A 12,860-nucleotide genomic window follows, 5' to 3' on the forward strand; every position below is an offset into this window, starting at 1 on the left:
ATATATATATATATATATATATATATATATATATATATACATGTAAGGCAACAGGTACAATCCTTGCTGGAACTGAAAAAATCTGTAAAACTTTCCAGAAGTTTATCATTTGAATATATATGAGAATGTCTTGATATGTAACTCTATGCATGAGAATATATACATAAAACATACAAATCGGCACATACATACATACATACTTACATAGAAACAAAATACCCTATTGTTGATGTTGAATTTGCAATGAAGGAACCTTGGACCTCGTTTAGAAACCGGTTCTTTCTCTGTCGGCAAGAAATCTTGGAATAAACTGAATAGTGACATACATACATACATATACATCTATCTCTCCATCTATAGATAAATAGAGAGGGATACATGTGTTCATTTATTAGAATTCATGGTATGTTTTTATGTGCAAAATCTATTGGGAAATTTTTTTCTTCAAGATGAAATCCTACAATGAATGCCTTTCATCTTGTATTTAGGAACATCTTAAAAACTAGAGTTTTTTTTATCTAAGCTGACTTGTGTATCCATACTAAATTAATTCCAGCTTGGTAAATCTCAGCACACACCAACAAATGTTTTGTTCTGTTGTTGTGTCTGGGGAGAGTCATTTTCTTATTGTGCCTTAAAATTTAACACACTCACTGGTAAAATTTCCACTTATTTTTCTTTTTATTTTCCTAAAATTTTCGTTGCGTCTTGCAACCTTATCAATAGTCTTGACTGTGGAAATTTTACCGGTGAGTGTGTTAAATTTTAAGGCACAATAAGAAAATGACTCTCCCCAGACACAGCAGAATATGCTTCAACACACGAAATTACATAAAATATACTTGCAAACCAAATCCCAAAACAAAAAATGTTTTGTTGTTTTCTATAAAAGAACAAAATTATAAGCCTAATTCCAAATGACTAGGGTGGTGTGTACCACTGAATAGGCAAACTTTTAATGAAAGTCTGAGTCTCAAGTCTGCTAACATCATTTGGTGCATGGCTTCACAAAATCAATAGGTTGATGCTGAGATGCTTAAAATATATGGTGGAGTCTGTTACAGGCTTGTCATCTGGATAGTCCAATCAGCCTGTAGAGGAAGCTGTCATAACCAATGGCTAGTATAGCAATATCATAATCAACTTTTACTCTTGGTAAAGAAAGTGTCGTATGGAGAAGTAATTACAGCAATATCAAATTTCTTGACCAGGTCATAAAAGTTATAGAAAGAGTTATAGCTCAATTAATTAGTGTGTTAATGTACTTGACATACAACTTGATTTCTTACCAGAAAGAACTACTACTGATACCATATTGCTACTGAGATAACTACAGTACTGAAGAGTAAGTCACTGTGACTAGCATTCATTTGACTTGGAGAAAGTCTTTGACAGAGACCCTTGCTCTGTAATCTTGTGGTTGGTGAAGAAGCTAAAGTTGACAGATGGCTTCTGACAGCCATACACGCCATGTACAGAGGTGCTGTCAGCAAGGTGAGAGTTTGCAATGAGTACAGCAATGAAATTAACTTGCAGACAGGGATCTACTGTGGCCCAATGCTCCCTTCTATTTATCATAGTCCTCAAGGTTATAACAGGGAATTTTGAGACCAGATGCCATTAGGAACTACTGTATCCTGATGACATTGTACTAATAGCTGAATCTGCAGTAGGATTAACAGAAAAGTTCCAAGCATGGAAACAAAATCGAGAGTCAAAAGGCCTTAACTGAAAAAAATCTTCAATAACAGTGAGTACACAAACAGGACTCTGCTTCCTTCAGAGAAATGAGCTTGCTCTTGATATGAAAAAAAAAATGAACTAGAAATTCCATATAGTGTACCCAGTGCAAACTTTAGACATACAAAAGGTGCATGTGAATCATGGTAAAGTTACCTTCTCAAGTCATGCTGACTTATAAGGGCCAGTTTCCATGGCGTATATATTCTCCACCTGGACATGATACTGGTCCGTCACAGGATTACTCATTTTTGCTAGTAGACTGGAGCAACATAGAATGAAGTGTTTTGCTCAAGAATACAACACGTCACCTGGTCCAGGAATCAAAACGATAATCTTGCGGTCATGAGTCTAATACCCTAACCACTAAGCCATGCACCTCCACTATGTGAATCATGGGCAGATTAGAGAAAGCAAACAGTGTCTGTGGCAGATGTGCTGAAGCAATAAACACTAGAGCACATAGGAAACAAGTTCTTTTAAATGTTTGAGAGGCTCCCTAGAAGTTAATAGCTTCTGTTACCTTAGTGATTTAATTACCAGTAGAAGAAGATGTTCTGGAAGTATAACAGCCAGAATAAGAACAGGTTGGAGAATATTCAGGGTGTTATTACCTCTGTTGGTAGTAAAAGATTTCCCTATCAGAATGAAAGCAGACTATACAAGCTACTAGGTAGTGAAACAGGTCCTGAATGGAGTGAACCTGTACAAAGACTAAAAAGAAATAAAGGAGGTATTTTCTAATGGATATACAAGAACAATGATGCATAAATGTGATGAGATAAAAACTAGGTATAAGAGAAATCAGATGTAATGTAAGAGAGAATGTGTATACATACATTTATGTTCCTTGCTCAATATGTCATTGTCAGGTCTACACTTGCTCTCCCCTTCACCCTTTATCTCCTTATCACTCTCTTCTTCATCAATTTTCTATTGACTGCATTATTCTGCTGCTGTAATTAATGAAAGCAGAATTCATTACTCCATATCTTATCATCACTCTTTCTGTATTGCCAGTCAACACACCCTCTCCCTTGAGCCTCTTTCTGTTAACATCTATCCCTCATTCTCACTATCATCCCATCATCCTTGTTCAACATTGACTACCTTTGTGCTTTATTTACCTAAGACCATCTCCACCTCTATTTCTGCCCACCCTTTTTGACCCTTCTGTCACTATTCTGTTTTGTTTGCCTTCTTAGTTATACTGCCTTAAGGGTATGCTCAGTCTGACCTCTTATTCTGGAACAATTTCATTTGTTTTCATTCATCCACATATAATGTAAGATACTCATATATCTCTTACACAGTCTTCCTCACTCTTCCTTTTTCCCTCTCTGTCTCTCACTAGCCTTAACTCTACTTTTTCTCCTTCCCTTCTATTACTTTCTTTCCTGACACTGTCTCTGGTAGTTTCTCCACTTACACCTTCTCATAACTAATTTCCAAGATTTTCTCCCAAAGCTACTGCATAGGAAGCGACTATGTATTTTCTCTTCCAATGATATATTTAAGTGGTCACACATCAAAGAGACATCAGGTGAATGCATTATTTTCTTTGTGTTTTGTACTTTAGGCTCCTCATATATTGTTGGCACTCCGTCGCTTACGGCATCAAGGGTTCCATTTGATCCAATCAACGAAACAGCCTGCTCGTGAAATTAATGTGCAAGTGGCTGAGCACTCCACAGACACGTGTACCTTTAACGTAGTTCTCGGGGATATTCAGCGTGACACAGAGTGACAAGGCTGACCCTTTGAATTACAGGCACAACAGAAACAGGAAGTAAGAGTGAGAGAAAGTTGTGGTGAAAGAGTACAGCAGGGTTCGCCACCATCCTCTGCCGGAACCTCATGGAGCTTTAGGTGTTTTCGCTCAATAAACACTCACAACGCCCAGTCTGGGAGTTGAAACCGCGATCCTATGACCGCGAGTCCGCTGCCCTAACCACTGGGCCATTGCGCCTCCACAAGGAGCGAAAACACCTAAAGCTCCATGAGGCTCCGGCAGGGGATGGTGACAAACCCTGCTGTACTCTTTCACCACAACTTTCTCTCACTTTATCTTCCTGTTTCTGTTGTACCTGTAATTCAAAGGGCCAGCCTTGTCACTGTATCACGCTGAATATCCCCGAGAACTACGTTAAGGGTACATGTATCAGTGGAGTGCTCAGCCACTTGCACGTTAATTTTACAAGCAGGCTGTTCTGTTGATCTGATCAACTGGAACCCTCGGCGTCGTAAGCGACGGAGAGCCAACAACAACTGATCAGTGAATCCTGATATTTAACATGCATACGTTTCTGATGATTTGTCTTCACATAAAGAATAAAATAAAATTAAAATTTGAAAACTTTTTACAAAATGATGCTTCTTTATTTGTCTTTGTTGTTGTTGTCTTATATCTACAGAATCCAGTGCATTACAGAACCATGTTTTGTTCTAACGTCTTAATTTTTTTATAGTTTCCACAGCTGGATGCCCTTTCTGAAGCATTAGAAAAGATAGGAAGAGAGAGACTAGTGCATCAGGTGGTCTGAGTGGAGATGCTATGCTGCTTCTTACCTCACAGAAGTCAAGACCACTGAAGTTATAGTAGAAGAGGCATCATACTTGTAATTAAATGGATGTAGATTGTTGGTGGTCAGTGAGTTTTTATGAATTAGTCAAATGGCCTTTTTTAACTTTTGGCTGTCTTAGATGTTTATGTAAAACAGCACTGTTCTACACGTGTGAGCATCACTCTAATAAGGGTTGCACTTGAACTTTGTTGAATGTAGGCAATTGATTAGGGTTAAAATTTTGTATTTCAGATTCTGAAGTAGAACACTAGTCATTGGAATGCAATATGTTTTAAGTTAGGACACTGAAAAATCGCCTGAGATGATGGGGTTCAACATTTGTGTTGATAACTGCATAGAGATGTGCTTAGATAAAATCAACATAAAGCAGGTCTTTAATGTATGAACAGAAGGAAAAGCGTGTGTGACATAACTGTAGTATAGTCAGGGTTTGTTATATGTATATGAACATGTTTATTGCTATATTAATAGAGAAAGTGTTCATGCAATACAAGAAAAGGAATATTCAGGTGAAATGATGTACATTACAAGTGCAGAAAATCTTTGTCAGAAATTCAACATTTGGGGTAAGTTTACTCATCAATACATATTCTTGTTGTGTTACCATGGTGTGTTTTATTCCTCTATTGTATCAGGTTGAATATGTACCTGTGAAAACAGCTATGTGTCAAGAATGAATTTCACTGAGGATTGAAGTCACTCTACAGTTTTTGCACTCAAATGAGCTGTATTTGCAGGCTCTATTCACAGAAGGTTCTAGTCATACTGCCAGATTATCCAGTGAAAAAAGCCACTGATTGAAATGAAATTGGGTTTGTGCACATGATCAACTTGTAATTACTATGTGACAAAACGTAGGGTCAAATCCAATTGTTACATAACTAAAGTTTGGGAACTGGGTCAGACTGACTCTCACCAAGCTGTAAAAAAAAAAAACTGACAAAAAACTTTTCTTCCAAGATATGAGAAATTTGTGGAGTTAAAAACTGGAGAATTTTGCTAGAAAGTTCTCATGAACATAATTGAAAGATTTGCTGATATCAAGAGCAATAATGTTTCTTTTGCCAATATTTGAGTGTTGAGAGACCACTGGAGTGTCTCATAGGCAAATGGGTCTTTGTTATATCTAGCTCTATGGAAACTGCATTGGTGGTCACTGAGGAGGAAGCAGAATGCAAGATTATAAGAGAAGTCAATGTTTTTTACTGTATTCATCACCTCTGAAGTTTTATAAGTGAAGAACAACTGAGGAATTGCAAGTTTCCATAAACTGGTGTAAACTGTTCTAAAAAAAGTAAAAGACAAAGAGATTTACTAAAATAGAATGTTGCTTGGCAGTATACAGTTTTAGCATAATGATGTGAGTGCTGCCAGGACTATGGACTTATTGGGTTGAAATGATCAGAAATTTTGCACTGGGTTATGGTGTTTATCTACTGGTAAGGTAGGGATGAGAAGGAGAGTTTGAAAGGAGTTTTGTTGTCTGTGCTGTATAGAGTTGGAACTAAGATGTACATGAGTTGGGATTGTGTCATTACCAGGAGTGCTATTTATATATTTACACCATGCTTGACAAGTGGCAAGCACGAGAGTTTTGCAAAGTTAGTAATGATGCTCTTGGCAAAAGATAAGAAGGCCAGGCTTATAGGTCATGTTGTTTAGACACAGGTCAAACCTAATTGAACAGACTTATGAAGAAAGGCATTCTTTTTAGGGATTTCTGGGACTGCATATTTAATGTGTTCATTCCTTATTTAAGATTGTAGGATGTGATTTGAGAGTGATTTGGTTACTATTTCTATGGCCATTATGTTGTTTTATGTAGGCCGTGTAATATACAAAGGTACTACTTGTTTTTCTGGCAGTTGTTTAGGTGCTGTAGTGGTAAGTAAACACTTGGTTGGTGAAAGTTTTGTACACCTGAAAATGAAACAGCTGATGGGTTTGGAATTGGAGGCTACTTGTATGGTTGTGTAAAGGATAGAGAGGGACATATTTAAGAAGGTATGATCAGTTACCTTATTAGCTGTCTCAGGAATCTGAAGTCACCAGAGATCTTGTAAAGCTCTGACTAGTTAGCTAACTTGATGTACATCAATAACAGAAGTTAGAGAAAGTCATGATATATGTTTTAATTTGGCAGTATTGAATGATTTCATAGGAGCAGAAATGATGATGGTAGAGTAAGGCTGAGAGGTAATTTTATAATTTCCTTTAATTTTTCTCATGTAAAAATTTTATCAACTCAACATGTGTATCTAAATTGCATTATATATGGCATGTAAAAGTAATTGAAAGGTACAAAGTATGTAAAGAATTTTTAACAATTTTTCACAAAATGAAGCATTTTAAAGTAGAGTGTTAAGAATGATAAATAAAATCCTTGTTTATATTGAGTAGTAAATTTTAATTATTTCATTCATTACTATCATCCACCATTACCATTTAATTTATGGTTGAGTTTACAGATTAGTCTTGATCAACTAGGTATATGGTCAAAAACATTTTATCATGATCATCTTTTACTCATGCTTAATGAATAATGAACTATATTATCCAATCTTTTCTTCCTTTTTCTAAAAGTAAGATATGGTTTTAGAAAGTTTGGGCTCTTAATTTTAACTGGTTGAGTCACCATTTAGAAGTTTCCTTACTTGGTTGTATATTTATGATTTTAGAGTAGAACATTATAGCTCTCATACTTTAAAGAAATATTTTCTATAAAGTTTCATTATATTTCTTGCTTTGCTGGATATTTATTAGCAGAGTGGTTCTCTACTACATATGCTCTTTAGAGATGGCAGTTATGGAAAAAATTTGGTGACTGTTATCAGTTATTGAGATAGAGAAATTGTCACATCCATTTTGTGACAAACTCCATATTTGACAAAGTTAGGTGTTTCTTTCTTCCTTGTTTCTCATGGTGAACATGCAGCTGAGAAAACTGCTCTTTGAGCTGTCTTCATAGTATAACTTTTATTCTTCTTTGAGCTACCTGCTACCCACTACTCACTTGTAATGTTACTGTAGTTTTATATGCAATTGCTTTACTTGAGCATCTGCCATTAATCAAACATTACTTTTTGGGGCAAATTGACAGTGTCATTAGAGCTTTGGGCAGAATGTTTTGTGGTATTTGTTTCAGCTCTCCTCACTTTGATTTCAAATAACACCCAAGGTCAACTTTGCCATTCATCCTTTCAGAACCAATAAAAATGTGCTGATCCAAATAGTGGTTAGTGAAACTAAAAATGTCAGACTGGATGCTTTACATTTTATGCTCAAATCCCACCTTAGCCTACTTGACTGGTTGACTTAACCATTTTCTTGGACACCTTTTGTGGAGTTTACTATGTTGCAGGCATTTGGGTTAAGTTTCCAGTTTGAGAGTACCTTCCTCTTTCCCACCAGTCTTAGAGTTCTTGTAATGGATCAAGGACACCACTTACTTCCTGACTAAACATTAAAATGTCTTGAAATCATACCCAGGCTTGATGTAGTTGTTTGATACAAAAACCAATGTCACATACTATTGTAGAGTTCAGCTTCTTAATGGAAGTCAACAATTCACTCACACTTACCTGTATCAGTTTTATATAACCTGTCATTAACACCTATCCTGTGAATCCTGACAAATTTACCAAGCCTATATCATCATTATCCATTCTGTGTCATCCCTGCTGAGCATGTATCTACCTTACGATATCAGTCATCTTTGATGCATACAGCTAACCAACTTAAGACATAGTCATTATAAAAGTTTTCTTGCACTCAATTTTACCTAAGTTCTTTTCCTACTTGCAACAGATCTTTCATATGTTTCATTCCATAATACTTCTCATATAACTCTCTTGGGCAATAATCCCATACAGATCTTTCAGTTAACCTCAAACTTTAGACTCAATGTCATTAAAAACTCTGCATTTTCTTTTAACAAAATTTAACTTTATTCCTTCCATGATCTTCATTCTAATATTTTTTCCTGATCCTTCTGATTGTGTATATTTTACTTAATTCTCTCAGTATTCAGTAACTTCTTGTGTTATTAAGACCAAGTATAACCATTTTATTCAGATAATTTTCCCCAAAATGATAGCTTACAATTTAAACATTCTTTGTTGCTGTAATTCATTGGTGAGCTATTCAGTCATCACTTCTTTTTCAACTTACTTTTCATTATTCCCAAAACTGCTTTGAATATACAGTCACAAATTTGGTCTGAAGGTTTGCTGAAAAATGCCCCTTATGAAAGGCCCAAAATCCTTTACAAGCCTCTCTAGTTTTGCCTTTTTCCATATAAGCACCTGCACTTCTGTTTTGAATTTGACTTTCATTAGAATCATCTGCCAGATTCCACATCACCCTGATTTTGATTAAATGATACTTTTCTGTCATCATTACCTGCAATCAAGCCTTACCTACCCATGATCTATAATGAAAGGTATTTCATTTTTAGGGGTTAATTTTCCAAACATAGTCATCTACCAAACTCATTTTGCTGATCTGATTGTCAGTGTCATAAAAAGGATTCATAATTAATCTTGGAGATATGAATTATTCAATTTACCATAGTTGGTTTTGGCTGAGGAATTATAAACAATCATACTGCTACCCACAGTGATGATTTACTAAAATCTCAGTCGATCCCTGACAAATTATCAATTATTAGATTTCTAGATTTAGACATCTTTGTTTGTAATCCTTGAAGTATTGACCCCCATAGTTTAGGATGTTAGGGATATGCTTGGGGCAAAATGTAGATTCTGTTTTCAAAGGCTAAATGAAAGTGTGTTCTCACATAAGCTAACATTATCTTAGAGACTACTGATCTGAAAATAAACCAGAGTTTATTTTAGGGAAGAATATTTGATTTAGAAATGAAAATTTGCAGGAGTAAACCACTTGTAGCACTCAAACCAACCTAACACCTTAATGTTTATTTCTATTCATTCTATTCCAAAGCTAGTAAGATGACTAATATACTACTAATACTAGAGTACTAAAGTACTTTGTGAGATCTCAATGAATTAAGACTGTGACTTTTGTTTTAGTTATCAGCTGTTGTAATTTGCTTTCCTTTATATCACTCATGTGCTGTACCCTTGAATAAAGTATGAACAACATAACTCCTACTATTTTGTCTATCTGAAATTGATAGGTCTACTTACCTATGAATGCTCAGATAAATAGCTCATGTTAAAAGCAGTTGACTATTACATGTGAATAGGGTAAATAAAATATTGATTGATTGATGAGAACCAGTCTGTTTTTTTTTTTTCTTTTCCTCATAAGGAAAGTCAGTGCCCATGATTTTTCACAAGGCCTATGATGTAGGGAAAGAGAAAGCTATCCTCAAATTTAGGACCTTGTCTGAATGCTTGCAACAAAGTGGATTCTGCTAAAGCCCCCCCCCCCGGGTTTTACAATAGGGACACTGTATCTGTGTATGTTAAAAGTAGTAATTAAAAGATGTGGCAACAGGAAGAGTATCTGGTTGCAACAGGATTGCCTCGGAAAACTCATTCAAGCCATGCTAGCAAGGAAAAGCGGACATAGAATAATGATGGTGATATTGATGATGATGGTGATAATTATGGTGATGATTATGAATTTGTCACTCAAAATGTAAATAGCCATTGTTGCAAAAAACAACTTTGTTATCCTTTAACTCTTTTGTTACTGTATTTCTGTTAAAATACACTACCTTCATTCAAAAACATTTTGAAAATAACAAAGAATTTAATAAAATAACTTTATTATTATTAAGTTAGCTTTTGGAATATAAATGAACATGGAATTTAGATGGAAAGATTTTAGATCATTTTAAAACATGAAGTTTGTATCATAGAACAGGAGTGGTCTCAGGAAAATTGGTATCAACAGGGTTAATATGCACTTTGAAAATAATAACAAAAACAATTTATTGAATAAAAAAAATTTTATTTTTTAAAATTTTAGTAATGATAGATACCAATGTTAACATCTTGTTGCAATCATCTCAATTTTTGGGATCATCATCAAAAGATTGTTATTACTGTTTGAATTTTTTATATCGTTATAGCAGGGCTTTTTTGCTGTTGCTGCCAATATTTTTATCTCTGCTAGTAATTTTGGATCACTTTCAAAATGTTTTGTATTTCTATCGTTACTTTTGGGTATTACTGTCAACATTTTTAGTACTTATGTCAACATTTTTAGTACTAATGTCAATATTTTTAGTACTTATGTCAACATTTTTAGTACTAATGCCAACATTTTTAGTACTTATGTCAACATTTTTAGTACTTATGTCAACATTTTTAGTACTAATGCCAACATTTTTAGTACTTATGTCAACATTTTTAGTACTAATGCCAACATTTTTTAGTACTTTATGTCAACATTTTTAGTACTAATGCCAACATTTTTAGTACTTATGTCAACATTTTTAGTACTAATGCCAACATTTTTAGTACTTATGTCAACATTTTTAGTACTAATGCCAACATTTTTAGTACTTATGTCAACATTTTTAGTACTAATGCCAACATTTTTAGTACTAATGCCAACATTTTTAGTACTTATGTCAACATTTTTAGTATTAATGCCAACATTTTTTAGTACTTATGTCAACATTTTTAGTACTAATGCCAACATTTTTTAGTACTAATGCCAACATTTTTAGTACTAATGCCAACATTTTTTAGTACTTATGTCAACATTTTTAGTACTAATGCCAACATTTTTTAGTACTAATGTCAACATTTTTAGTACTAATGCCAACATTTTTAGTACTTATGTCAACATTTTTAGTACTAATGCCAACATTTTTTAGTATTTATGTCAACATTTCTAGTACTAATGTCAATATTTTTAGTACTTTATGTCAACATTTTTAGTAATGTCAACATTTTTAGTACTTATATCAACATTTTTGGTAGTAGTATCAGTATTTGAGGTACCAATATCAGTACTTTTGGTTCTGGTGTCAAAGAATGGAAAAGAAATGGAAATGGATGGAAAATATTTGAGAATAGTAAAAGGTACAAAAAACTGTTATGCAAAGTTTTATAAAAAAAGGTTTGTTTAATCTTTTTTGGTATTTGCTTTAATTTTTTTGAGTATATTTTTTAAAGAAATCATTGTGACCACACACATATGGATGCATACATATACTCACTCATGCATACATATAAACACATGCACATTCACACACATTACGTAATATATATTAGTGACAGAGGCAGTATTAATATCAAGAGGTAATACTTGTCCCCACTAAAACATGGATCTTCTATTAGAACAAACTATACTATAGTAGATACCATGAGAGAAACTTTCATATTGGCTTTTGGTGTAAAATACACTCTTGTTTATATCACTAGCAGTAGAGTATCCATCACTGACAAGACCAAGGAAGGTTGAAATCATGTAATATGGTGGTCTCAGCACTATTAGTGGCTGGGATTTAGCTCTCCATTAGTGATACAAACAAGAGTGCATTTTGTGACAAAAATGTTAATATGAGAGTTTCTCTCATGGTATCTGTCACATTACATATTCATAGATATATGCATGCCTGCATATTCAAATATTAGCGCATGCATTCATATATGCATATATTTTCACATAAACATAATTGTAACCATTCATATACATGTGTGCTTATCTACACACTCCCATATTTTCATGCTCATATACTTTGTCACTATACCCATATATGTATACACACACACACACATTCATACATAAACAGATAGTTATCCTCCTTTGCAATCATTTCCTCTTGCTGCCATCATTTACTTCATCTGAAATCATTTAAATTATCCCATTAATGACAATATCTTTGGTTTTTAAACAGATTATTTTCTCAATTTCTTTTCTTTTACAAACCAAATCCAGAAAAAAAAAATATATAATTTGCATTTTTATTTCATTTTACATGATTTTTTTTTATTTTACCTAAAAAGAAATGAAAAAATATATTTAAAAAGTATTATTTTTAAAAATTGTTATTGTTTGGATCAAATAATGGGTTGGGAGATTTGTTCTTTTGACTGAACTGAACTCCAAATGCTGTGATGAAAATATTTGCAACAGTAATGAAAAGAATAAATCCAATTATGATATTGTTGAGTATGTTGGCCCGCCTGACATGTCTCTCTGTGTGGTCTTTTAAAGATCCAAGAATCAGCAGCAATATTCCAGTGATTACCTGAAGACTGATGGAAATAATGACAATAGCAACAAGAGCATGGTAATAGTCGTGAGCTTCTCCAACATCTAGAATTGCCTTTAGTTGAGATGCGTTTGACATAAGAAGGGCGACATCAAGCAGTCCCTGAGCCATCGTCTTCTTTGTAGCATATCGGTAGTAGTTAAATGTTATTGGTGTACTCTCCTACAAAATAGATGCATGACATGATTTTATATTGCAGTTAACTTTTGAATTATATGAGAAAGTATTCATAAAATTACAACACACACACACACACACACACACACACACACACACACACACACACACACACACACACACACACACACACACACACA

At 34.2% G+C, this 12,860-nt stretch overlaps 1 protein-coding gene and 1 long non-coding RNA gene across 4 annotated transcripts in view; one reads left to right on the forward strand and one right to left on the reverse strand.

Moving 5' to 3' along the window:
* LOC128249183 (uncharacterized) overlaps positions 1-12,860 on the forward strand; it is a 27,510-nt gene that overhangs the window by 11,048 nt on the left and 3,602 nt on the right. The window contains exon 2 of the long non-coding RNA XR_008265276.1: positions 4,797-4,891. This is a non-coding gene — a long non-coding RNA (uncharacterized LOC128249183). The remainder of the gene's footprint in view (positions 1-4,796; positions 4,892-12,860) is intronic.
* Positions 10,245-12,860, reverse strand: part of LOC106871405 (ninjurin-2) — a 99,281-nt gene continuing 96,665 nt past the window's right edge. For all 3 annotated transcript variants that reach the window (XM_052972047.1, XM_014917827.2, XM_052972055.1), the window contains one exon: positions 10,245-12,705. In XM_052972047.1, coding sequence (XP_052828007.1) covers positions 12,307-12,705 — 399 coding nt within the window. In that variant the 3' untranslated portion in view covers positions 10,245-12,306. The remainder of the gene's footprint in view (positions 12,706-12,860) is intronic.

Source organism: Octopus bimaculoides, chromosome 1 (genome assembly GCF_001194135.2).
Source record: "Octopus bimaculoides isolate UCB-OBI-ISO-001 chromosome 1, ASM119413v2, whole genome shotgun sequence".
NCBI classification, from domain to species: domain Eukaryota; kingdom Metazoa; phylum Mollusca; class Cephalopoda; order Octopoda; family Octopodidae; genus Octopus; species Octopus bimaculoides.